This window comes from Trachypithecus francoisi, unplaced genomic scaffold, assembly GCF_009764315.1.
Source record: "Trachypithecus francoisi isolate TF-2019V2 unplaced genomic scaffold, Tfra_2.0 Lachesis_group10, whole genome shotgun sequence".
Lineage (NCBI taxonomy): Eukaryota > Metazoa > Chordata > Mammalia > Primates > Cercopithecidae > Trachypithecus > Trachypithecus francoisi.
Window position 1 is genome coordinate 97964388 of NW_022681455.1, and position 27726 is coordinate 97992113.

General features: G+C 56.3%; 1 protein-coding gene across 2 annotated transcripts; it reads right to left on the bottom strand.

Moving 5' to 3' along the window:
- Positions 1-673: 673 nt before the first annotated feature.
- CCDC102A (coiled-coil domain containing 102A) lies at positions 674-27726 on the bottom strand. 2 transcript variants are annotated; one of them, XM_033218537.1, is made up of 9 exons: positions 27088-27726; positions 15921-16652; positions 13924-14150; positions 9469-9577; positions 7120-7236; positions 6560-6769; positions 4790-4960; positions 3835-3938; positions 674-1340 (listed from the first exon to the last, which is right to left on the bottom strand). In XM_033218537.1, the coding sequence occupies exons 2-9, from the start codon at positions 16503-16505 to the stop codon at positions 1211-1213; spliced, it is 1653 nt and encodes a 550-aa protein (XP_033074428.1). In that variant the 5' UTR covers positions 16506-16652; positions 27088-27726; the 3' UTR covers positions 674-1210. The 2 variants fall into 2 exon arrangements, with proteins under 2 accessions (XP_033074428.1, XP_033074429.1); XM_033218538.1 differs by lacking the exon at positions 27088-27726 and adding an exon at positions 17508-17604.

Consider the following 27726-nt stretch of genomic DNA (forward strand, 5'->3'; position numbering starts at 1 on the left):
CTGAACTTCATCCCCTGCGCCCATCTGGCAAATTCTTCCTCTCCAGGGAAAACCTCTAGGTATTTAATATAGCTAACCTTTACTGAGCTCTGGGTTAACCTATCTAATTCTTGTGACAGCTCTGAGGCATCTTACAAATGAAAAAACTGAGGCTCAGAGAGGGCAAGTAGCTTCCCAGAGGTTGCACAGCTAATAAGGGGCAGAGACATGAATCCATTGCGTGCCGGAACTGAAGTCTCTAGAGTAGACACGCACTGTACTTTCTTCCTCCTCACCACAGGAGTGGATACCAGTCTGCTCAGCAGCTCAGATGATCGTTTATTCATTCTTTGCGTGGTTTTTTTGAGACCAAGTCTTGCTCTGTTGCCTAGGCTGGAATGCAATGGTGTGATCTCGGCTCACTGCAACCTCCACCTCCTGGCTTCAAGCGATTCTCCTGCCTCAGCCGCCTGAATAGCTGAGATTACAGGCGACTGCCATCACACCTGGTTCATTTTTGTGTGTGTGTGTGCTTCTTTTTTTTTTCATTTTTGTGTTTTTAGTAAAGACGCAGTTTGGCCATGTTGCCCAGGCTGGTCTTGAACTCCAGGGCTCAAGTGATTTACCTGCCTTGGATTCCAAAGTGCTGGGATTACAGGTGTGAGCCACCGTGCCTGGCCTCATTCATTCATTCTTTCTTCACATTCACTTATTTATTAAGTTACTTGACATTCCTGAGCTCTGGTTCAGTGTCAGGTGCAGGCCGATGCCGTCCCCCATACCCCCCGCCCACATCCGCCACACTTTCAGATGCCCCAAGAACTTGAACTTCATTTATTACAAAGAACTGGGTTTACTGCATTGTATGATGAACAGCGAAGCCTAGAGAGGCAGCCCAGGCTGGGGCTCCAACAACCTCCCCCAACATGCCCAGCCCTGCATGAAGTCCTGGGTGGGTGAGGTCACCTGGACTGGGCCTTGGAGCTGTCCTGTATTTATAAAACCAAATGGGTCCAAAGACTCCTGGATATATATATATATATGACATAGGCTTCCTTTCCACAGGGCGTTTGTAGGTGGGACTGTTGACACCATCCCTGGGAGAGAAGAAAGTCGGCTGTGGCAGGGACTGGTCCCAGAGTGAGCCTAGGTGCTGCATCAGTTTGAGTGGCTGGTTAGCCTGGACCCTGGGCAGGTGTGGGACGGCCCATCCTGCCAGCCACAGGAAGCTCTAGGCCACCTGGATTTGCAAGTCCTCGTCCTCGTCCAGGTCGCTGGCTCCATCACCGGCCTCCTCGGTGCCAAAGCGAGCACTGCGGATCTTCCCGAAGAGGGGAGCGTTCTGCTGCTGCCTGCGGAGCCTGCGGGGTTGGGGTGACAGGAGGTTAGAGCAGCATGGCCGGCAGTCCTCCGATAAGGTGGCTGCAGCTGGTGCAGCAGCAGTTAAGCCTTCCCTGATGCTTTCCCTGCTGTCTCATCTCCTGTCATCTTCTTATATGATAGAGGTGCCATTATCACCCCCATTTTATAAGCAAGGAAACCGAGGCACAGAAAGGTGAAGTCATTTGCTCAAAGTCACATAGATGGTGGGGAGTGGGGCAGAGCTCTGAACTGAAGTGGGTGGTGCCAGAGCGGCTGGACGGTTAGAGAAGTGAAGGAGCTGGCTCAAGGTCATGCTGAGGGATTTGAACCCAAGCCTGGCTCTCAGAGCACAGGCAGCAGAGTTGGGTGGTGGCGACGGTGGGGGTGGGCTGAGCCCTCTACATTCCCAGTGTCAGTGAGAAAGGGCTCAGCCCCAGTTCTTCCTCACATTAAAATTCCTAAAGTCAAAATTTACGAGCAAAACTTTGACTCTTAAGAAGAGCTGGTGAAGGAAATGCCGATCCCTCCCCTCACCCCCCAGCAAAGTGGCCACCCTGGCTGCATCTTACTGGAAGGCATGAATTATTAACACGCAAGGGAGGGGCACAGACGGGGGCCTCCATTACTGCACAGTGATTTAGTGAGCTGTCCCCGGAACATTAAAGCACAAAAAGTTGGAAAATAAAACGACACAGCGGTCCTGGGTGGCCCCACCCTCCCGGATGGAAGCACTTGAGAGGCCCAGCAGAGCCTGCCTGCCCACTTCTGGAGTTTATTGCTCCTGAACGATGTGACCCAGACTGCGGGAAAGCCCCAAGGCTAAGTGGGCTTTTGAAGGGTGTGTCCTGCGGGGTCAGAGTGGGCAGAGCCAGCCAGGCACGGGTCCCGACTTGGACCCATGCCTGGGCCCCTGCACAACACTTTATGGGCATCATCCCAGGCGGGTGGGGAAATCGAGGCTCAGTTTACCATGGGACAATAGCTGTTAAGTCTCTGCAGCCCATACTCTAAGCCACAAGATCTCAGCAAACAGCAGCATATAGTAAATGCTCAGTAAATAAGGGCTTGGATGGTTGATGGCCAGGGGCGATTCTGCCTGGCCACCCACGAACTGTGTGGCCATGGAAAGACTTACCCTCTTGGGCCTTAGTTTCCTCATCTGCCAGCCCCCTAGGGAAAAACATCTTTCCTTTCTCTCATAGAAGCAGCGTGATGCTGAAGCACAATATGTAATCCAAATATAAGCCCCTCCCCAGCAGTAGTAATAATAGTAATAGCAGCAGCTGCTGACAATTACTCAGCATTTATTATGTGCCAGGTGTTTTCCTTTCTCTCTCTCTCTCTCTCTGACAGGATCTCACTCTGTCTCCCAGGTTGGAATGCAGTGGTGTCATCACAGCTCACTACAGCTATGAACTCCTGAGCTCAAGTGACCCTCCTGCCTTAGTCTCCCAAGTAGGTGGAACTACAGGCACACACCACCATGCCTGGCTAAGTTTTGTATTTTTTTGTAGACATGGGGTCTTGCTATGTTGCCCAGGGGTCTCGAACTCCTAGTCTCAAGCAATCCTCTTGCCCTGGCCTCCCAAACTATTGGGATTACAGGTGTGAGCTACCATGCCTCATCTCCAGGTACTTTCGTAAGAATGGATCAGCTCATTTAATGCTCACAACAATCAAGAGCTAAGAACTATCACCATCCCCATTTTACAGATGAAGAAACTGACACAGAGAGGTTAAATAAGTGTCCCAACGCCACACAACTGCTAATGCTGAGCCAGGCTTCACACCATTCAGGCAGTCTGGCTGCAGAACCGGGCACCCTCTATTCCACGAAAGATGAGAATGCAAGTAAATGCATTCTCAGGGCCCGGCACAGGTCAATGCTGTGATCCGGCACAGGTCAATGCTGTGGCTCCCATGCTCCTTGGGCCTCCCAGCTGTGAAGCGGGAGGGACCTGGACTGAAGTTTTCTGATATCGCCTGGCTCTGTGATTCACAGAGTGCTGGGAAGGAGACAGGGCTGGGGGAGGGAGGCAGAGCGTGCTGGGTGGGGCCTGTTGGCAGTTTTGCCAGTCTCTGAGATTCCTGATGTCCTGGTGTCACCTGGGCCCAGTAACCCTGAGGACTGCTTATTCTTCTTGTCTGTGACTCTGGAGCCCTGCTGGTCCCACCCACTGCCCCCCCACCCCCTACCCCTGCCTTGGGCCTGACCTCTCCAGCCCACCCTTCCGGCCCTTACTCCGCCCACCAGCCCTCCCACTAGAGGAGACAATTCCAGGGCCTGCAGCTGGCCTGACTTCCTGCACCCCCTGCCCTGGTTTCCTGGCTCTGGCCCTTCCTGCCCTGAGGGGAAAGGATTCTGGCTCCAGGCACCTGGATCTCTTCCTTCTCTGTCTCTCCCTCCAGCCTTGGTTTGGGCTCCATCCCTGACTGGAGGGTTCCCTGGCTGGAAGTCTCTGCCCTGTTTTTTGTTCCCTGCCCGGGACCCACCTGGACTGCAGGTGCTCCAGTTGCACTTGCAGGTTCTCGCTCTGCTCCGTCTGCTCGTCCAGCGACCGCTGCAGCTTACGTGCCTGGTTGTGGGCCTCGTCCAGCTGGGTGGGGGTGAGCAGGGCCGAGAGCATGAGGGTCACCCGGGGCTGGGCAAGGCCGGCCACCTGCCCAGGGACAACCACTCCTACCGCTGTTCCCTGGGAAGGTGCTCCTCCCAGACCGTTTGCTCCTTGAGGCCTAGGCTAAGGTTTACCTCTTCCAGAAAAGCACCCCTTCGGTTCCTCTCCATCCCCTTTGCCTCCTCTTGCACATCTACCCATCCTCCCAAGCCCTGCACTACTGATGCAGCCATCTACCTCCTATCCTTCTGTCCCCATCAGTCTGTCCATCTGACCATTCATCCAGGGAGATATTCATCTGCCCATGAAGACAGTCACCCATCACTCCCCATCCATTCATCTAATCAGCTGCCCATCCAGCATGCCTAGCCAGGCCTTCCTGCTCTCCCGGACACACCTATCTTCCCATCAACCTGGCCTTTCTCCCTCTCCATTCGTTCTTCCACCCACTGACCCAGTCAGCTGTCCATCCGTTTGTCCACTGTCTACCCATCCAGCCATCATCTGTTCATACATCCACTGGAACCACCCATCCATCCGCCCGCCCTGCCTCTCTCTCCCATTCATCCATCCACTCATTCCTTCACTATCGGTTCATCCATGCACACATCCATCTTGTCTTCTGTTCATTTTTCTTCCTATCTTCCCACCCACATGTCTATCCTGCCATCCATTCATCACACACCTACCCACTCTACCCTGGGCACCTCCTGAGAGCCAGGCTTGTGCCGGGCACCAGGGGCTGAGAATGGAGAGGCCAGGAGGGCCCTGCGGCCCCCCCACTCCTCCCTGGCTGAGGTCTGTGGCTGTCCCTGCCCCTCTGCGGTCCTCACCTCGTCCTCAGCCTGGGCCAGCTCCTTCTTGAGCTCCTCCACCCTCAGCCGCAGCTTCTTCACCTCGGCCTCGTGCTGCTCCACCCGCCGGTTGGCATGTGCCAGCTCTGCCACCTTCTCCTGGAACTGCTTCTTCAGCTTGCCATGCACATGCTTCAAGTCTGCCAGCTCCTGCAGGGCACAGGGATGGGGTGGGAGGGAGGGGGGATCAGTATCAGCCTGGGCGCCATGCCAGGGAGTCCCATGAGGTCAGGCAGTTCTAGGGATGCTGGGTGTCTCTCCTTCCCAGAATCTCTCCATCTGCTGTCTGAAATATCAGCATTAGAGGTTTGGCTGAGAAGCCAGAGGCTGGAGGTGCCTTCTAGGGAGGTGAGAAGGCTGTGTGGGTGGAACCTGTGGCTCCAGTTTGGATGTGTAACTTTCAGATGCTACTGGATCTGCCCTGGAGCTGTTGGAGCAGAACTGGGGTTTCTGGGGAAGGATGAGGTCTGGAGTCTTCAGGGGCATATACATGGCAATGAAAGCCCTGGGTTGGGAATGAGCTAGGCTGGGGAGTGGGTGGGTGTCTCAGAGCCCACAGTGGTTGGGGAGAGGAAGGGCAGCCAGCAAAAGAGGTGCCCACTCCGGAGCTCTGTGAGTTCTCCAAGCCTCAGTTTCCATATCTGTAAAATGGCAATAGGCATTGCCTGAAGGTCTCTTGAGTCCATCCTTTTTGTTCCATCTCTAACGACTGCAACCTGGTCCAGGTCTCCTCCCTCTCTTGCTGCCCAGGGAACGTCAACAGCTTCCCCCCAGCCTATATTTCCATCCTCTGTCCACACAGCCTGCTCACACTTTCCTCCTGCTTTAAACTCTCTTGAGGAGGCCCACCACTCCTGCCTCATCTACCACATCCCCCTGCTCACTCCCCTCCAGCACACTGGCCTTGTTCCTCCAAAGCTCTGTGTCTCTTTCACCACGGACGTTTATTCATGTTAGTCCTAACTTCTCTCCATCCCCTCCCCTAAATCCACACACTACCAGTCAACAGCTGCTTTTCCTAGAAAACTCAGTTTATTTATTATTATTTTTTTGAGATGGAGTTTCTCTCTGTCATCCAGGCTGGGGTGCAGTGGTGCAATCTCAGCTCAGTGCAACCTCCGCCTCCTGGTTTCAAGAGATTCTCCTGCCTTAGCCACCCAAGTCGCTGGGATTACAGGCACCTACCACAATGCTCAGCTAATTTTTGTATTTTTAGTAGAGATGGGGTTTCACCATGTTAGCCAGACTGGTCCCAAACTGCTGACCTCAGGTGATCCACCCGCCCCAGCCTCCCAAAGTGCTGAGATTACAGGTGTGTGCCACTGCGCCCAGCTGAGAACTCAGTTTAAAATGTCACTGCCTCCAGGAGATATTTCCAGGACTGTGGGCCTAAGCCAGGTCTCCTGGTATCCCTTCTTCTTGCTGGTGACCATGAAGCTGTGTGATTGGCATGAATCTGTGTGACAGAGAGAGCCACGTACACATCCCCCAAGTGAGCCTTCAGCTCCATGAGGGGGAGAGGGGAGGCCACATCTGTCTGCTCAGTGCTGTGTCCCTGGCACGTAGAGTGGAGCCTGGCACACACTAAGTGCTCAATGAATGTGGCTACTATAATTACCAACTGGTCTAGCACACAAGGTGCTCAATACATGCAGGTACCATAATTATCACCAGGCCTGACACACAGTAGGGAGGCTAGGCTCTGGGAGGTGGCGGCCCCAGCACTGGTCACTCCACTCCTTGCCCCACCTTGTTCTTCTCGAAGAGCGCGGCCTGGCTGGCCCTCAGGTCACAGTCCAGTGCGCTGGCTGTCTGCCGCCGCCGCCGGGCCAGCGCCTCCTCCAGGTCCCCGACCTGTGCCCGCAGCTTCTTGTTCTCCCGCTCAAGGCCCAGTTTCTCTGTCTCTAGCCGCTCCCGGCGGCCCCACTCCGCGGCGTTTTCGGCCTGCAGCCGCTCCATCTGCAGCAGGGCAGGGCAGAGTGAGGACTCCCAGGGGAGGGGGCATGCAGGGCCTGAGCTGGATGCCCCCACCACCTCCTGGAGCCATTTTTGGCTCCAGGAAGCAGATCCAGCTGCACTGGCTATAATTAAGCTGGGCTCATTTCATGGTGTACAGGATGTGAGAGTGTGCTTCTGGCCTCTGTGTGGGAGACAGGCCTGCCTCCTGCAGATCAGGACACCCTTGGATGTGGCTGGCCCCCCTCAGAGCATAGGCCTGGCCCCTGCCCTTTTCCCAGTGACCTGCTGATGGAGGCAGGGCCCCAGGACCCCTAAACCCAAGTCCTCCTGGGTCCCATCCATGGCCTCACCTCGCCCCTCAGCTCGGCCATCTTCCGGTCCATGCTGGAGCGTGCACCGAGCTCATCCTCCAGGTCCTCAGACATGCGGCCCAGCTCATCCTGGTGCGCCTCCTTCAGGATGCTGAGCTGCAAGGATAAGGCCCCACCTGGTCATGAGAACCACCAGGATACAGCCTGGAACCAGCTCCGGGGGTGGGCACCAGTGCAGGAGTGCTCAGCGCAGAGCCTGAGGCGGCACCCAAATGGGGCAGGCACCAAGTATTCCAAACAGACCTCGAATCTGACCACTTCCGCTTCTCCCCATGTCTCTCCTCCTCATTACTGTCTAGCCTCCCAGTGTCTACTCCTGGTCCTTCTCTGTCAACCCATTTTCCACAACAGCAGCCCAGAGGGAGCTTTTAACAAAGATGAATACAATCATATCACCCTCCTCCCACAAAGCCTCTGATGGCTCCCAGGTGTCTTAGGGTAAAGTCCAGCTCCTCTCTACGCTCACAAAGCCCTGCACGATTGGATGCCTACCTGCCACTCTCCCCTTAGTTCACTGTACTCCAGGCACCATGGACTCCTTTCTACTCCTCAGACACACCAAGTTCCTGCCCACCACAGGGCCTTTGCACATGCGTGGAACATTCTTTCTGAGACACTTCATAGGACTGATTTTTCTTATTCTCAGGCCTTAACCTAAAGGCCCCCTCCTTAGGGATGCCTCCTCTGTCCACCTGGCTTGGAGGAGGGGCCTCCTCATCCCACTCCCCACTGGAAAGCTAGCCTGGGAGGACGGGGAGCTTGTGTGTCTGTCCACCTTTGTGTCGTTGTATGGCCTGGGCACAGGGCTGCCCTCAGTGTACAGTGACTGATTCCAACACTGCTTTGCACGCAGATGCATCAGAATTGCTTAGCATGCATTTAAGACAGTAACATTTCTTGCGGTATACAGCAAACCCCAACAAACTGCTGCTCCCTGCAACACATGGATGAGTTTTCAACACACAGTGTTGAGGGAGAAACGCCACATACAAAAGAGAACCTTTATAATTTTCTACTACATTGTACATTTGTGTTTCATTTGCTTTTCTTCAAATGATTAGACTTCAGAATTTGAAAAGAATAAAAAACAGGGTCCTGGACCCAACCCTGAAAGGTGCTGATTCAGGAGGGTGGAGGTGAGGTCTGGGAATCTGTGTTTTAGGAGATTTCCTAAGAGATTCTCATGTAAGACCAGTCTCAGTCCCCTCCAGAACAGTTTCAGACTCTAAAGGTCTGTGATCCTCCCAGCTGCTAGAAACCGACTGATCCAGTGCGGCGTTCGGTGGGTGGCTGCGCCCTCTGGTGGCCACTGAGGCCTGCACAGGAGGCGGTCCTGGCAACTCAGCCTGCTCTGAGCCCCTTTACTGCAGTGGTGGATTCCCTTCTCTGTAGCCTCAGTTTCCCCATCTGTAAGGTGGGGACATGAGGACCCAGCTCCCTGGACTGCCATGAGGCTTCAGTGGCACCTAGTACAGATAGGAACCCAATGAACGCCACATCCAGACTCTTCCTCTTCATCTTGGTCTACAAGGCCCCCTCCTGCGGCCTTGCCTCTCACTTCCTGCTCTCCAGACACTCGGCCCTCCCTGTTTCCCGCACGTGCTGGGCTTGTTGCTGCCTCAGGACTTTTGCATCGCTGTGCCTTCTGCCAGGAACACTCTCCCCTGTATCTTCTCAAGGACAGCTTCCTCTAGCCCCTTTAGGTCTTGCCTCAAATGCCACCTTCTTAGGCCTTTCCTGACTTACCCCATCTCTCTCATTCTGTTTTGACTCTTTCATAACTCATGAATCTGCCTGGTGACTGTCGGTCTCCCCTGCCCACAGCCCCCACAAAGTAAGCTCCTGAAGGCAGGGACCGTGCCTGCCCAACACTCAGAACAACTCAGAATTAAATAAATAAATAAATAAATAAATAAATAAGGCTAGGCACAGTGGCTCACACCTGTAATCCCAGCACTTTGGAGGCTGAGGCAGAAGGATCACTTGGGTTCAAGAGTTTGAGACCAGCCTGGCCAACATGGTGAAACTAAAAATACAAAAATTAGCCGGGCGTGGTTGTGGGTGCCTGTAATCCCAGCTATTCGGGAAGCTGAGGCATGAGAATCACTTGAACCTGGGAGGTGGAGGTTGCAGTGAGCTGAGATCACACCACTGCACTCTAGCCTAGGCGACAGAGTGAGACTCTGTCTCAAAAAAAAAAAAAAAAAAAAAAAAAAGAATGACTGTCAGATGAATTAATGAATGAATTCTCTCTTCTATTTCCACTACTGAAATTCAACAGTGTGATCCTGCCACCTCCAGGAAGCCCCTCTGGTCTCCAAGACTCACCTGCTTGAGCATCTCCTGCTTGGTCTTGCTCAGCTCCTCATACTTGATCTTCCACTGGCTGAGCTCCCCCTCTAGCTTCTCAATGTTCCTGCTCAATGCCAGTTTATCCCTAGGGAAGGGACAGACACAGGGGTGAGCCCACCAAGACCCTCTGCTTGGAGTCCTCACCAAGGGTGGCCCTGCCGTGTACCCTCTGCACTTGTTGAGCCCAAGTCCAAAATCCTTGCCTTGGTATTCGGGCCCAGGCACCCTACGTGGCTACAAGCACCCTGGCTTTGCAGTTCTCCTGGAACTGCATTCCCTATCCAAGTGCAAGTGCCCTGCTCACATTGCGGGGAGGTGGTTGGGGTTCCAGAGCACTGAGCATCCCCGGGCAAGAACCTCTCTCCTGCTGTACTCCAGGCTCATCTGAAAATGGCTCCGGGAGGTGGCAGCCCCAGCACTGGCCACTCCACTCCTTGCCCCACCTTGTTCTTCTCGAAGAGCTGTCAAAGACCACCCTGCTCCTGTCTGTTCTGTAGACTATGTTCCCTGCAAGGCTTGGTCCGAACACATGGTTCTGCAAATAGAAACACTGGAAAACACTGTCCAGTGACCCAGAGAGAGGGTCCTGTCTTGCCATCGTCACTGTGTGGGATCCCTAACCCATAACCGCCGCCCTGCCTTGATCTTGAATGAGGCACTGTAGGTAACAAGCATGATGCCTGGCCCTGGCAGAGTAGGTGCTCACCAATGGCTGAGCTCAGCATCACCTTCCAGCACACTGCCCTTCATAACGCCACACCACTGGCCTCTCTGAGAGTGGAAAACTCCATGCCTCCAACATGGCGTTCCCAGAGGGGACATCACCTGTAGGAGGCATGTTGAAAACCCATGGGTAGGCCGGGCGCGGTGGCTCAAGCCTGTAATCCCAGCACTTTGGGAGGCCGAGACGGGCGGATCACGAGGTCAGGAGATCGAGACTATCCTGGCTAACACGGTGAAACCCTGTCTCTACTAAAAATACAAAAAAACTAGCTGGGCGAGGTGGCGGGCGCCTGTAGTCCCAGCTACTCGGGAGGCTGAGGCAGGAGAATGGCGTAAACCCGGGAGGCGGAGCTTGCAGTGAGCTGAGATCTGGCCACTGCACTCCAGTCTGGGCGACAGAGTGAGACTCCGCCTCAAAAAAAAAAAAAAAAAGAAAACCCATGGGGACATTTTTGGCTATCCCAGTGATTAGGGGTCATTTAGTGGGCGGGGGCCAGGGTGCCTGACTCCCTGCAATGCCCTGGGCGTTCTGCCCATCAGGATGAATTCTGCATCCTACTGAATGCACCCACAGCCCACTGGACATTGCTCGGGGTGGAGATGAGCTGAGCCTAGAGCCTCACTCTGATTTACATCGAAACAGAAAGTAATTTTTATACTAACATACGCTGAATTTTCTAGGAATGGAATCACTGTATAAACTAAGGGAAGACTGCACTTTTCTTTGTTTTTAGAGACAGGATCTGGCTCTGCATTCCAGAGACTGGAGTGCAGATCACAGCTCACTCCCTGGAACCGCACTCCCTACCCAAGGGCAAGTGCCCAGCTCATACTGTGGGGAGGGGGTCAAGGCTCCAGAGCACTGGGCATGTCTGGGCAAGTACCTCCCTCCCGCTCTACCCCAAGTTCATCTGTCAAAGACCACCCTGTTCCTGTCTGTTCACAGCTCACTGCAACCCTGAACTCCTGGGCTCAAGCGATCCTGCCACCTCGAGCTCCCAAAGTACTGGGATTACAGGCATGAGCCACTGTGCCTGGCTGCACTTTTCTTTGTTCAGAACTTTACCAAAGGTTGTTCATCTCTCAAGAAACCTCATCATCACAGTGACACTACTTGTGTCTTTGAGTTGCTAACTCTGCACACCTGCACGAGCCGCCTTTGTAGCTGTCCTGCGAGGTGACTTAAATGCACAGATACATGTAAGCCTTCAACACAGCACCTGACTCGGAGCATGTGCTATGTGTTTGCTGTTGTAACTATCGTCACTATCATCCCATTTAAAGACACCCACTCTGACCACTTCATCATTTCTTCTGGAGGAGCTAGCCCAAGCCCTTCCATATCACAACATATGTATTTTAAGTTACTTTCAGGCTGGGTGCAGTGACTCATACTGTAATCCTAGCACTTTGGGAGGCCAAGGCAGGTGGACTGCCTGAGCTCAGGAGTTCAAGAGCAGCCTGGGCAACAAGGTGAAACTCTGTCTCTACTAAAAATACAAAAAATTAGCTGGGCGTGGTGGTGTGTGCCTGTAGTCCTAGCTACTCAGGAGGCTGATGCATGAGAATTGCTTGAATCAGGGAGACAGAGATTGTAGTGAGCCGAGATAGCGCCACTGTACTCCAGACTGGGCAACAGAATGAGACTCTGTCTCCAAAAAAAAAAAGTTACTTTCACTTCTACTTTATATTTCAGTTAGTGCACTAGGTTGATTTTTTTGCTTGTTTGGCTTAAACAGTCAAAATTTATTCTCTCATATTTCTAGAGGCTAGAAGTCCAAGATCTAGTTGTTGGCAGGGCTGGTTCTCTGAGGGCTGCGAGAAAGAATCTGTTCCATGCCTCTCCCCCAGCTTCTGGCAGTTTGCTGGCCATCTTTGGTATTCCTTGACCAAAGATGCAACGATGTCCACAGAAGCACCATCCTGATCTCTGCCTACATCTTCACAGAGGCATTATACTGATTTTTTTTTTGAGACAGTGTCTCTCTCTGTCACCTAGGCTGGAGGGTACTGGTGCAATCATATAATCACAGCTCCCTCAGCCTCGATCTCCTGGGCTCGAGCGATCCTCCCGCCTCAGCCTTCCAAGTAGCTGGGAATACAGTGGCACAGCACCATTCCCAGCTAATTTTTTTTTTTTTTCTTTTTTTGTAGGCCGGGCACAATGGCTCATGCCTGTATTCCCAGCACTATGGGAAGCTGAGGTGGGTGGATTACCCGAGGTCAGGAGTTCGAGACCAGTCTGGCCAACATGGTAAAACTCTATCTGTACTAAAAATACAAAAATTAGCCAGGTCTGGTGGCACATGCCTGTAATCCCAGCTACTCGGGAGGCTGAGGCAAAAGAATCACTTGAACATGGGAGGCAGAGGTTACAGTGAGCCGAGACGGTGCTACTGTACTCCAGCCTGGGTGACAGAGTAAGGCTCTTGTCTTTTTTTGTAAAGACAGGGTCTTGCTGTGTGGCCCAGACTGGTCTCAATCAATTCTCCTGCCTTGGAATCCCAAAGTGCTAAGATTACAGGCATGAGTCACTGCACCTGGCCATTATATTGATTTTTTTAAAAAGGGGTATGTAGGTAGGTTATGCTATTGATGTATTTAATTTCTGGACAGAAAAACTGCAGAATATTCATTATCATCAAGCTCGTGCCCTCTAAACTGCCCTGATCAAGGTCACTGGTTACCTCCACATTCTAAATTCAATGGTCAGGGCTCAGCCCTGTTCTTACTGATCACTCTGTCCTCTGGGAAACCGTTTCTTGTGGTTCCCCTTCCCCAGCCTGGCTTCCTTCTCGTCTCCTCTGTTGTTTCCCTTTCTTCTAACAGACCTCTAAACTTGGTACTTCAGGGCTGGATCCTCTGACCTCTTCCCTATCCATACTCACTCCTTGGCCCTTGGCCAGGCTCATGGTTTTTTTTTTTTTTTTTTTGATACAGAATCTTGCTCTGTCGCCCAGGCTGGAGTGCAGTGGCACAATTCTGGCTCACTGCAACCTCCACCTCCCGGCTTCAAGCAATTCTTCTGCCTCAGCCTCCTGAGTAGCTGGTATTACAGGTGCCTGCCACCATGCCTGGCTAACTTTTGCATTTTTAGTAGAAATGGGGTTTCACCACGTTGGTCAGGTGGGTCTCGAACTCCTGACCTCAAGTGATCTGCCCACCTCAGCCTCCCAAAGTGCTGGGATTACAGGCGTGAGCCACCGCACCCGGCCCAGCTCATGGCTTTCAATATCATCTCTTCACTGGTGACTCTTGCATTTTTACCTCCAGCACAGGCCCGTCTCATGAACTCCAGACTCATTCACTTCCCCAGCTGCCTCCCTGCCATCTCAAACTCACAGGTACAAAACCAAGGTCCCAGCTGCAACCTACCAACTTCCCTGTCTCCATTCCCTGCTTTTACCCTGCCCACAGCCCTCTCCCCCAGCTAGAAAGTAAGTTTCAGGAAGGCAAGGGTTTCTATCTTATTTATGGCTGTATCCTCAGGGCTGCGCACAGTGCCTGGTCCAGAATAGGTGCCCAGTAACATATTATTTTAATGAATAAATAAAAACTTGCATTGAGTCCTCGTGTGGAACACCACTGCTCTACAGTTCCAAGACATAGCCTAAACACTACCTGTCATCTTCGTGAGTCTAATGTTCTGTCATTCTGAGGGTGCTCACCTGGCCCTGCCCCTGCCCCCTCCTGCCTCCCATGACTCACTCTCGCTCCTTGAGCAGCACCTTCTGGGACTCATCCAGTCGTAGCCGCAGGGCAGTCAACTTGGAGGCCTCCTCCTCCACGGTAGCTGTGTCCTCCCAGGGCAGCCGGCTCCGCTCCTGGCGGCCTGAGCTGCCCCGTGGGCCCCCGGCCCCCACGCTGCGTGCCTCCCAGCAGTCCTCAGACTCCTCCGGCATGCTCTTCAGCAGGCTCTCCACCAGCTCCAGTTCCTGTGGGGACCAAGGTGGAGGCTGGAGCAGTGGCTGCCAAGCCAGGCCCTGGGTCTGAGATCAGCTTGATGGGTAATCTTGGGCAAGTCACACAGTGTCTTTGGGCCTCAGTTTCCTCTTCTGCTGCCTGCCTCTCCAGCTCTGGAGAAGGAAGACACGCCCTGCTCTGGGCCTCCCCCTTCACCTCCTGGAGCTGCAGAGTGTCAGCCGCCATGGTTCCCTGTATCCTAGAAGATTCCCCAGGAGAGGTGGTGAGCTCCCTGTCACTGGAAGTATGCAAACCTATAGTGGGGCACTGATGGGAACAAATGTTGAAGCAGGAATTCCTGTCATGGCTTAAGCCTAGATTCCTTCCAAAGGAAATCCAGCTCTAAGATCCTGTTTTTTAGGGGCAAACAGTAAGACATGGGGAGACTGGTGACATAGGCAAGCAGTGCCTGTGAGGAGAGCCAGCTCTAGACAGGAAGCAGTGAGAAATTATAAACCCAGGGCCGAGACCCCTTCCTCCCTGCCATCCTCTCCTTCTTCTTTGCCCCTGCCATCCCCAAGGCCTGTCTCTGACACAAAGCCACAAGGACCACAGCCCCTGTTCCAGCTTCTCCCACAGCCTTTCCAGATGAGTCCGGGCCAACCTCTTCCTGGCCCGGCCCTCGGTTTCTCTAGCTGGACTGGAGTGGTGGTCCTGAGGACTCCCCGAGGAGTGAGAGCTACTCTTCTGTATCTCAGATTATCCAGGTGGGAGTGGCAACTGGTTCAAAGCCCCATTTTACGAATGGGGAACAGGGAGAGATAGGACTTGTTCTCGGCCACAGCATGAAGAGGCTGGGCTGGAGGACGGACTGCAAGCCTAGGGCTCCTGCGACTGCCCACAGCCCTCTGGCCTGTGACGGACAACTGAAACAAGGATAGGATAGGAACAGCATTGTGCACAGGGTATACCACCTCCAAACACCAGGTCACCCCAGGAAAGAGGGGACTTCAGCCACAGGAGGCAGCAGTGCCCGAGCTAGCCTACGGGGTGGAGGGGGCTGGGCAGGAGAGAGGAGGGGGCAGTCTTATCTGGAAGAGTTAGCCTGTCCAGGGACTGAGCTGGGGACAGAGCTGGGGAGCTGAGCTTGGACCCTGCCCCTAGGTGGTTTTCTGGTAACAGGCCTGCTGGCTCAGGAGAGGGTGCCCTCTGCAGCAGTATAATCATATTTCACTGCAACCTCGACCTCCTGGGCTCAAGGGATCCTCCTGCCACAGTCACAGCCTCCCAAGTAGCTGGTACTCCAGGTACGAGTCACGTCGTCCTGCCCTCCTAGCACTTTTCACAGCTAATTCCTACTCATCATTCTAGTCTCAGCTTGAATGTGACCTCTTCCAGGAAAGCTTCTGTGAGGCCTGCGTCAGGGACCTCCTCTGTGATCCCAGTGCCCTGATTTCCCCCACCGCTCAGCTCTGATTGAATCAATGGATTCAGCTCTGCTGCGAATCAGCTAACTTCCATGCAAGCTGCTGGATCCCTCTCCTGCTCAAAGGGGATGATTCCTTGGTTCTGTTGACTTATCAGGTATGGGAGTGGAGGGATCACAGAACTTGGGATTCTCCACCCTGAGGTCTCCGGAAGGAAGATGATGTGAGGCCCCGCAAGGGTAGGACCCGACCCGGAGAAGTGAAACCTCCAGGAGGCCAGGCCTTTACTAGCTTGTTTCTGAGCCCAGCAGCTCAGGCCAATCGGCCCCGCCCACTTCGAGACTGGGGCGCAAACGCCCCGCCCGTGCCGCGCACCTGGCTGCTTGGCGGCCTCTCGGATCCGATGTCACGCACTGGCTCGCGCTCCGCCTCCGGCTCTGGGCCGTCGCGCATTTGGTCGGCGACGCCCCGGGCGCCCCTCAGCCGCGCCAGCTCGCGGCCCCGTGCCTCGCACTCGCCCTGTGCCTCCTGGCGCTCGCGCCGTGCGCCCGCCAGCTCTTTGGTGAGCGCGTCCAGGCGCTGGCGCAGCTGGCGCACTTCCTCGCGCGCGCGGTTGCGCTCAGCGCGCACCTTGCTCCACTTCTCGCGCCAATTGGCAGTGCAGTCCGACCACCAGCGCATGGTCTTCTCCATCTGCGCCGCCCGCGCCCGCGCCTCCTCCAGCTCGCGCAGCCGCAGCTCCTCGCGGCTCTCCCAGTCGCCGTCGGCCAGCAGCGCGGGCGCGGGGGGCAGGGGCAGCGCGGGGGGCGGCCCGGGCGAGGGCGTGCCGCTGGGCGGCGTGGGCGGCAGGGAGTCGGCAGGCCCCATGCGCTCCGGGGACGGGCTGCCCAGGATGGTCAGGAGGCTACCCTTGGACAGCTGCGGGGATTCGGCCAGCCGGGGGCTGGGCCCGTGGCTCATGGTGCGGCCGGGCGGGCCCTGGGCTCGAACTCGCGGCCGGGCTCAGGGGCGGCTCCGGGGACGCGCGGCGGACGCGATACCACTGTGCATGATGGCGCCGTGCCCCGTTTCTCTCCGGGCCACAGGGCGGAGGACGCCTCCTCGGACCTGCGGGAGAACGCAACCGTTATTGGACTGACCACCGTCAGTCTGGAAGATCAGCCGCGCTAAGGGCCAGGCGGAGAGAACAGAACGGCCAAGGTGGAAGGAGTGAGTTCTGTTCCAGGAGAGTCCCAATGAGGCAGGATTGGTGGAGCAAGGGCCCGTAAAGGCCTCCTCAGTGGCCTCCAGACTCCCGTTCCAATCCCTTCACCTAGCGGCGCTGATCTGAAACCTTGATCTGTTCTTTATCATCCAGGTCCCATCTCGCACACTGATGGCTTATACTATACTACTATCCCACTTCCGCACGGGACCCACGCAGGGGCACTGGGCTGGTGCCAGGAGTCCGCTCCCTGCCTCTTCCTGCACTGGGCTAACTCTTCTTATCTTTAAAATTCTTCGCCCTCCGGGAGCACCTCAGGCCAGGTCCATCAGCCCCTTATGTGTCTCCATCACTGCAGTAACTTACCCTGTCATTTATGTGTCTGCTCTGTACCCTTAACCCAAGGCTGTGAGAGTTTGCTGTGGTCCGGGACTGGGTCGTGGCCACTGTTTTAGTCCCAACACGATGACAATGATATTTGTGGAGGGCAGGCCACAAGCCAGGCATTGTGCCCAGGGCTTTAGGTGAACGATCTCATTTATTCCTTAAAGAGTGGAGGTGAGGAAAATGATTACCTCCATTCATGGTATCTATGAGTCCAAATTCAAACTCTAGTAAGGATTTGCTGAATGAATGCACGCGCTGGGGATGATGATGGAAATAAACCAGTCCTCAGATGGCAGGGGCTTCTGAGAGTACAGCAGGATGTTCCCTCCCCTTCTCTGCCAGAACCACCCCTCCCTGACACCCTGACTCACTGCAAACATCTCTCTTCTTCTCTGTGTCTCACTTCAGCCTCCCCATCGCTCAGCAATGGGCTCTGCCATTTATGGGCCATGCGTCTGCCTTAAAATAAATGAGAGGCATGTCCTTCTCTGTCCCCAGTCTGACCCAGTCTCCCTCCATTGTGGCCTCTGCTGACTGCTACCCACCAATAGCCCCTTGGGACATCACACCTTTCCATCCCCATTAGGCAGAGAGCCCTGGTCCATAGATCTTCACACCTGCCCCTAAGACCCACCCTTTCTGAGTGATCAGTGCACTGTCGGTGGGACTCTCAGCACTGACTGTCCCCAAGGCTGCCTGGCAGCCCTCTGTGTCCCCTCTCCACCCTCTTCCAATCTCTAACCCACCTCATTCTTGGCAGATGATCTAACGTCATGGTTTGCAGTGAAAAAGGAAGCTGTCAAGCCCCACGGCCCCCTCCTCTCTGCCCCTGAGAGGACAGAAGGGTTCTCCTTGAGCCGAAGGCCCCCCTCCTGCCTGTCCTGCCCTAGCCAGTGACGTCCTCTCCAGGGGCCTTACCCCTGCTGAAGTGTCTCCTGACACCTTCTTCTCCCCTCCCCCGGCTCCTCCCTTTTAAGGCCCTTCCAAAATGGTCCACAGTTACTGTCTCCACTCCATCTACCTCCTTGGCGCTCTGTCACCCAGCCACCTATGGCAGGCTGGTTTCCAGTCCCCTGTGACGGTGTGCCCTGTGGACCTACCATGCCACCTGCTTCCCTGCCTCACTTGCTTCCACGCCTTCCTCTCCAGGTTTCCCCCCTCCTCTCCAGCTGCTCATCAGCCTCCCAGGTGGACCCCCTGGGCTTAACCCTCGAGTGCTGCTGTCATCCAGCCTGGGCCCCCTTCTCCTCTCACGCTATCCCTGCCCGAGCCATTTCGCTATGTCCTCAACCCCAAGTCTCTCTCCAGCCCAAGTTGCCCTCAGAGCCTGCCATACCTCCATCCAGATGCCTGATAGATGACTCAGGCTCGTCTTGGTCAAAATGGAACTTGCTGCCTCCATTCCCCCCGTGACCAGCTCCTTCTGTGTGCTCCTCCAGGAGAAGGCACTTCCTCACTCCTTACAGCTGTGGGGGCCCCTGAAATCTGCCTTCTCTCCTCCCCCACCCACCGCCAAACCTTGTCAGTCTGTCTGCCTTGCAACTACCTTCCATCCACCTTCTTTGTCCACAGTCACTAACCTGTCAGGGTCCACACCACCTTCACTCACCTGGGCAACAGTACCCACACCCACCTCCCTGCCCATCATGCACTTTTGCCGCCTTCAAATCCGTTCTCAAAAGCAACAGCCAGAGTTGCTTATAAGAACCTGACCACTCTGGTGGTCACCCCTTGTGTCATTACCAATACCGATTCCTCCCTAGCCTCAATTCTAAGCTTACTCCTAGGATTCAACTCCAAATACTCTCCAATCCCAGCAAGGAGCCACAAGCCACTGATCCCACCACTGCACTGCCCACCCCCCATGTCCCTCTCCTTCCCAGCTCACCTTCTGTTCTCCTAATCTCTCCCTTGCCAGCACCCTCCATGCCCTAGGCCCCTCCTGTTGTGGACTGTCCCAGCAAACGCCAACCCTGTTCCCTACACTGCGTTGCCCGCTCTTACCTTCAACTGTGGAGCCGGGCATTGGAGATTGACACCACCACGTGGAGCAGTATTTTTTTTTTTTTTTTGAGACGGAGTCTGGCTCTGTCGCCCAGGCTGGAGTGCAGTGGCGTGATCTCGGCTCACTGCAAGCTCCGCCTCCCGTGTTCCCGCCATTCGTGGAGCAGTATTTTTAAAAATTCATGACCTTCTGTCAAGGTTCCTCCGTGCTGCTCAGAGACCCCACTGCATTTCTCTAGGCCATTTGCTGTTCATTTATTGTCTGTCTGCCTTTACCATGCATGAGGTCTAGGCCCAGCTCTGACACCAACCTCATGGAAGCCACTGTCCCTTTCTGGGCTTCAGTTTCCCTATGTGTAGAAGGGAAGACGTGTGAGAGAGACCACTGCTTCATCAGGGTATCCTTCACATTCACCCGGACACTTGGCCCCATACCTGAGAGAGTCATGTTTGGTAGGTGTGGAGCTGAGAAGTTGCATTTTAATCGTTTGGGGTATTTGAGTATTGCTTTCTTACTACCCATAGTTCCATAAACACAACGTGTCCATCCTGACCCTGATAACATCTGTGTCACGCACCCAGATACGGCCATACAGATCCAGGCACTGACACCCAGGGAGATCCCTAGCAGCCTGTGCCTCTGTGACTCAGTCTCTCCACCTGTGCAGTGAGCTCGCTGGCCTTGATGCCTGTGTGTGTTCACAAACAACTGTGCACACACAGACATGCAATCCCATGCACAGATGCAAAGACCCAGGGGCAGACACACATATGCTCAGATGGACCGACAGGCACACACAACTACACGGGTGCATGGAGAGTCATTCGCCTGTAGACACAGACACACCTGAAGACACACACATGCCAGCGCACTGACACACAGGTACAAGGACATGCAAGGAGACATGCTTATCCCCAAGAGAAGCAGATACACACACACACACACACACATGCAGACACACACACTCCTCATTTTCCTGGCCTAGCTCCACCTAGAGAAGCTCTTGGAAAAGAAAAACAATGTGAGAGGCTTCGGGGGAAGGGAGGAGGAGGAGGAGGAGGAGGAGGAGGAAACCCAAGTGCCAGCCAGCAGCTGTGCTGGGTATGGGGGCCTGGGCCCTGTCGGCTGGGCCCTTCCCGCAGCCCCTGAACTAGGAGCCTGGCAGGGAGGGGGTCATTACCACATCCTCCCTGCCTCTGGGAGCTGCCAGGCCTGGCACAGGGCTTGGCCCGGAGAGGGCCACCGGCTCCTTCCAGGAATCCAAGCCTGTTGCGCAGGGCCAGGGCAGGCACCACCCAGGCCCCTAATGGCTTCCAGGCACCCATGCTAAAGGCAGAGATGGGGGATCCGCGTCCTGGCCAGGCCCCCTTCTAGGAGAAAGGAGGAGAAAGGGGCACAGCAGGGCAGGGAAGTTTTGCAACAGCACTCCCACCTTTGTACTTCAGGCCCAGGGTCCCCTGGAGCGGGTGTGTGGGAAGGGGTGGGGTCAGGGTCCTGGGAAGTTTTCTGGAGAAGCCAACCCTGCCCCCAGCACACCAGGAATCCTGCACTCCCACATAGACCCAAGGGCAGCCAGACCCTGGCTAGCAACACCTCCCCCCGTCCCTCCCCACTCATACAGCACAGCCCTGGGGACACACACTCACACACAGCCCCAGTAACGCTCACACTCACACACACAGCCCTGGGGACCCGCATTCACACACAGCCCCAGTAACGCTCACACTCATACAGCACAGCCCTGGGGACACACACTCACATACAGCCCCAGTAACGCACACACTCACACACACAGCCCCAGTAACGCTCACACTCACACACACAGCCCTGGGGACCCGCATTCACACACAGCCCCAGTAACGCTCACACTCACACACCAGCCCTGGGGACACACACTCACACACAGCCTGGGGACACACACACACAGCCTGGGGACCCGCATTCACACACAGCCCCAGTAACGCTCACACTCACACACACAGCCTGGGGACCCGCATTCACACACAGCCCCAGTAACGCTCACACTCACACACACAGCCCTGGGGACCCGCATTCACACACAGCCCCAGTAACGCTCACACTCACACACACAGCCCTGGGGACACACACTCACACACAGCCCTGGGGACCCGCATTCACACACAGCCCCAGTAACGCTCACACTCACACACACAGCCCTGGGGACCTGCATTCACACACAGCCCCAGTAACGCTCACACTCACACACACAGCCCTGGGGACCCGCATTCACACACAGCCCCAGTAACGCTCACACTCACACACACAGCCCTGGGGACCCGCATTCACACACAGCCCCAGTAATGCTCACACTCACACACACAGCCCTGGGGACCCGCATTCACACACAGCCCCAGTAACACACACACCACACACACTCTCACACACAGCCCTGGGGACCCGCATTCACACATAGCCCCAGTAACGCACACACTCACACACACAGCCCTGGGGACCCGCATTCACACAGCCCCAGTAACACACACACTCACACACACAGCCCTGGGGACACACACACACAGCCCCAGTAACACACACACTCACACACACAGCCCTGGGGACACACACACACAGCCCCAGTAACGCTCACACACACACAGCCCTGGGGACACACACACACAGCCCCAGTAACACACACACTCACACACAGCCCCAGTAACACACACACTCACACACACAGCCCTGGGGACACACACTCACACACAGCCCCAGTAACACACACACTCACACACACAGCCCTGGGGACACACACTCACACACAGCCCCAGTAACACACACACTCACACACACAGCTCTGGGGACCCGCATTCACACACAGCCCCAGTAACACACACACACAGCCCTGGGGACACACACTCACACACACACAGCCCTGGGGACCCGCATTCACACACAGCCCCAGTAACGCTCACACTCACACACACAGCCCTGGGGACCCGCATTCACACACAGCCCCAGTAACGCTCACACTCACACAGCCCTGGGGACCCGCATTCACACACAGCCCCAGTAACGCTCACACTCATACAGCACAGCCCTGGGGACACACACTCACATACAGCCCCAGTAACGCACACACTCACACACACAGCCCTGGGGACCCGCATTCACACACAGCCCCAGTAACGCTCACACTCACACACACAGCCCTGGGGACCCGCATTCACACACAGCCCCAGTAACGCACACACTCACACACACAGCCCTGGGGACCCGCATTCACACAGCCCCAGTAACACACACACACACACAGCCCTGGGGACACACACTCACACACAGCCCCAGTAACACACACACACACAGCCCTGGGGACACACACTCACACACAGCCCCAGTAACGCTCACACACACACAGCCCTGGGGACACACACACACAGCCCCAGTAACACACACACTCACACACACAGCCCTGGGGACACACACTCCACACAGCCCCAGTAACGCACACACTCACACACACAGCCCTGGGGACCCGCATCACACACAGCCCCAGTAAACACACACACACACACAGCCCTGGGGACACACACTCACACACAGCCCCAGTAACACAACACACACACAGCCCTGGGGACACACATCACACACAGCCCCAGTAACGCTCACACACACACAGCCCTGGGGACACACACACACAGCCCCAGTAACACACACACTCACACACACAGCCCTGGGGACACACACTCACACACAGCCCCAGTAACACACACACTCACACACACAGCCCTGGGGACGGGACACACACTCACACACAGCCCCAGTAACACACACACTCACACACACAGCCCTGGGGACCCGCATTCACACACAGCCCCAGTAACGCTCACACTCACACACACAGCCCTGGGGACCCGCATTCACACACAGCCCCAGTAACACACACACCACACACACACACAGCCCTGGGGACACACTCTCACACACAGCCCTGGGGACCCGCATTCACACACAGCCCCAGTAACGCACACACTCACACACACAGCCCTGGGGACCCGCATTCACACAGCCCCAGTAACACACACACTCACACACAGCCCCAGTAACACACACACTCACACACAGCCCCAGTAACGCTCACACACACACAGCCCTGGGGACACACACACACAGCCCTGGGGACACACACACTCACACACACAGCCCTGGGGACACACACTCACACACAGCCCCATAACACACACACTCACACACAGCCTGGGGACACACACTCACACACAGCCCCATTACACCACACTCACACACACAGCCCTGGGGACGGGACACACACACACAGCCCCAGTAACACACACTCACACACACAGCCCTGGGGACCCGCATTCACACACAGCCTCAGTAACACACACACACAGCCCTGGGGGGACACACTCACACACAGCCCCAGTAACGCTCACACTCACACACACAGCCCTGGGGACCCGCATTCACACACAGCCCCAGTAACGCTCACACTCACACACACAGCCCTGGGGACACACACTCACACACAGCCCCAGTAACGCACACACACACACAGCCCTGGGGACACACACACACAGCCCCAGTAATGCTCACACTCACACACACAGCCCTGGGGACACACACTCACACACAGCCCCAGTAACGCACACACTCACACACACAGCCCTGGGGACCCGCATTCACACACAGCCCCAGTAACGCACACACTCACACACACAGCCCTGGGGACACACACTCACACACAGCCCCAGTAACGCTCACACTCACACACAGCCCCAGTAACGCACACACTCACACAGCCCTGGGGACCTGCATTCACACACAGCCCCAGTAATGCTCACACTCACACACACAGCCCTGGGGACACACACTCACACACAGCCCCAGTAACGCACACACACACACAGCCCTGGGGACACACACACACAGCCCCAGTAACGCACACACTCACACACACAGCCCTGGGGACCCGCATTCACACACAGCCCCAGTAACGCACACACTCACACAGGGCCCCAGGGACCCGCACGCTCACACACACATAGTCCTGGTAATGCACACACATGCAGCCCCAGTGGCACGTGCACACTCACACACACACACAGCCCCAGTAACGCACACACTCACTGAGGGGCAGCGGCAGCACAGAGCGTGGCTCACAGTCATGGAGATGCCCCAGCTGCCCTGCCCACCTCTTCCAGCAGGCTCAGTGCCCTCTTCCCATGAGGTATGCATGTGTGTGGGGTGGGGCCTCCTGTTCCCTTGGCATCACTGCCCTACCAAGGGGCAGGTCACGGTGGGACCAGCCACCACAGGTCCCAGGGAGCCTTTCCTATCCCACCCTCTCTTGTCCTGCCTCCCAACAGCCAGACGGGTCTATTACTGCTTTAAGTCTCTGCGTTTGTATTCCAAATGCCCCTGTCCCAGACTCCAGAACCCCCACCCATCTTCAAGTTCAGCTGCCACCAACTCCAGGAAATGCCTTGATCTCCCCAACCACCCCCCAACCTGGGGAGCACAGCCCTACAACCTCCCACAGCCAGGCCTCGCCAGCTGCCATCTCCTGGCAGTACAGGCTTCCCCCATCCAGATGGGACACTTGTGCCACTTAGAGCTTCTAGGACAGGCCCCACAGATACTAACTGATTAATGCTAGCTGGTGGGCTGGAGAGCAGAAGACTGAATTATGACCTTACATCCCCTTAGCTGGGCAGCAGAGCTGAGTAGGAACCAGGGCTCCTGAACCCCAGCCCCACAGCTGTGCTCACTGGTAGCTCACTCCAGGACAGAAACAGGAATATTTTGGTCTGACACTTGCTCCAGGCTAGGCCCTCATCAGCCCTGCCCACAGAAAGTGACCAGTGGTTCCTGTTGCTTGTGAACTTGTCTGGAATATCTCTCCTTCCTTCATCAGCAAACTCCTACACATCCTTCAAAACCCACCTCCAGTGTCCCCTCCCCTGGGAAGCCTTCTCTAACCTCTGCACAGAGTATGCTCCCAAAGCATCAGGCACCTTCCTGTTCTACAGCAAAGGCCTCACTTTGAAGTCCACAAGTGAGGGCATCAGCACAGGGCCCAGCATACAGCAGATGCATGATGGATGGAAGGTACCCCTAAGAAGGTAGTACCACTCTTAGGGGTACCCTTGTGACCATGCAGAGTTTGGGAAGGTTGAGTCATCCTAAGGATCAGGAGTCAGTCTGTGGCCAGGCTCTGAGACAGGTAGGTATCTGAGCCTGTCTGTGGCCATGGTTGGAGTAAGAGGTCATCTCACGGCCAGGTCAGCTGTCCCACCTTTTACCTGGGGAAGCCTAATTGACCCAGAGGGAAACAACGTTGTGTTTTGTCCTCAGAATGTTTGGATGGGTTTCTCCATATCCAGTGAGAAGAATGAGTAATGCCAAGGCCTGGACAGGGGCCAGCTGAAGGGATGGGAAGCCCAGTGGCCCAACCCCTTCCCCCAGGTCTGAAACCCTGTAGATCCTCCCAGAGCCTTTCAGGTAGGGCCCTGGGACAAGCCCATGGCCACAGGCCTGGCTGCGGACAGAAAGCAGAGCCCAGTGGGAAACCACAGAGGACAGCCTGATTGAATAAGTGCAGGGCCCAAGGCTGGTCAGCCCACAGACTGCGGGCACCTGTCCCTGTGACCTGCTGCCCAGGCTCCAGCTGCAGGACCTCTTGGGGGAGCTGGCTGGCGGGGAAGGAAGGGATGGGGGCTAGGCCTCCAGGCTGGACCTGAGCCCGGGGATAGGCACCCCTGGTCTGTTCCCAGGTACCCCCATCTTAGACTGAGGAGCCACAGAGACAGCCTGGATCACTGATTTGAACTCCTTTCTTTACAGATGGACCAACTGAGGCCCAGAGGTACAGCTACGTGTCTGTGTCCACACCGCAGACCAGCAGAAAGGCCAGGGTAGGGAGCTGGAGATGGGATGCTTCCTCTCCTGGGTCTTGAACACCTGAGGGGCACAGTGCCCACCTACACGATGTGGGTCCTACACGACGAGGGGCACAGTGCCCACCTACACAGAGCACCTACACGATGGGGTCAGCAGGCACCAGGCGAAGTGGATAGGCACAGCTGGATGGCGGGGTGAACCTTCATGGGAGCCAACCCCGACCCCAGCCCCAGCCCTCTCGGCAACACCGTGAACTTGTCACTCTTGTACAGCAGACATCTCACTAGTCCCAGCTCCGTCACTGATATGCTGTGTGATATCTACAAGTCTCTGCCCTCTCTGGGCCTCAGTTTCCCTACCTACAGGATGGGGAGAGGCACTAAAAAGATTCCTGAACACTCTAACAGGTGGGCAGACCTCGCCAACCCAAATCAATCCAACCCCCACAAAAGCGTTGACAGAGCGGGAGTGGGGAGGTAGACACCACCCCCACTGAGCCCCAGCCCTGTGTCGCCTTAGTCCTCACTTAGTCGCCCCCTCCTAGGACGCCGGCCCTGCTAGCCGCCCCGCTCCCCCTAGCGGCGGGCGGAGGGTGGAGGTGGTTACCGGCCCGTGCGGCGCGGTCCCGCCCACCCCACCGCAAGGCCCCCATTGGCAGCCGCCGCGGCTCTGGGCAGGGCACCGTGTTCTGATTGGCCAGTGCCGCCCGTCCATCCCGCATTCGCCATGGCGACCACGTTGGGTCCCCCGGGAGAGTTCCAAATTCCGTCCCCGCCCGCCGCCCCCTCCCGTCCGGCCCGGACCGCGGCATTCCGGAGGCGCCTCCCCTCCCCCATCTCCCCGCGGCCCCTCCCCACTGGAGACCTGGGGTTCCAGGGGGTGAGGGAGTCCGGGGAGGGGTCTAGAAAGTTCTGCTCTGAGTTCGGGGGTTGCCGCGGGCGCCCCGACTGTGTCTGCTCCTCCAGCACACCCCACAACTTAACCCCTTCTTTCCCGCGGAAGGCGCGCGGCCTGGAGCAAGTTCCCGGGCCGCCGTGGCCTGCCGCCCCCGCCCTGCCGCCCCCGCTTACCTCGGGCCGAGACCTGCGGGTTCCAGACGTCCGAACCGCCGTGGCGGGGTGGAGCGGGCACAGTGCAGCGGCGACCGCCGCTGGAGGGGCCGAGGGAGGGCCGCGGAGTCTCCTCCTCCCTCCTGGGGGGAGGGGAAGCAGGGGGAGCGGCGGGGCCCCCGAGGCGGTCGCAGGCTGCGGCCCCGCTGTGACCCCGGCCCGCCGAGCTGCTGGGATGGGGGCTCCAGCCTAACTTCGGGGCGAGGGGTGCGGGCCGGGGTGGTGGGCTCTGCTGCAGAGCTGGCCGGACCCCGATGGAGGCCCCACCCCCGTGAGGGGCCGAGAGTGGGGGGGCTCGGCTTTCTTGGTTCAGGTTTCCTCAGCGCCAACTAGGTACGAGGCGCCCCCCGCAGAAACGGGCACCGCGGGTCCCGGCTCGGCACGTGGAGCGAGCTTACCAAGTCTTCACTGTTGTTACTTCCATTCTTCCCTGGGCCAGCTCTGTCACCGAGTGGACGTGGGCCAACAAGTCTGTGCCCATCAGGCCTCAGTTTCTCCTTCTGTACAACAAAAGGGTTGACGAAAGCAGCCTCGCGCTTAAGAGGTGGGGGGCGCCGGGAGGGCTCGGCCCGGCGGGCAGAGACTTTTCTTCGCATTGCG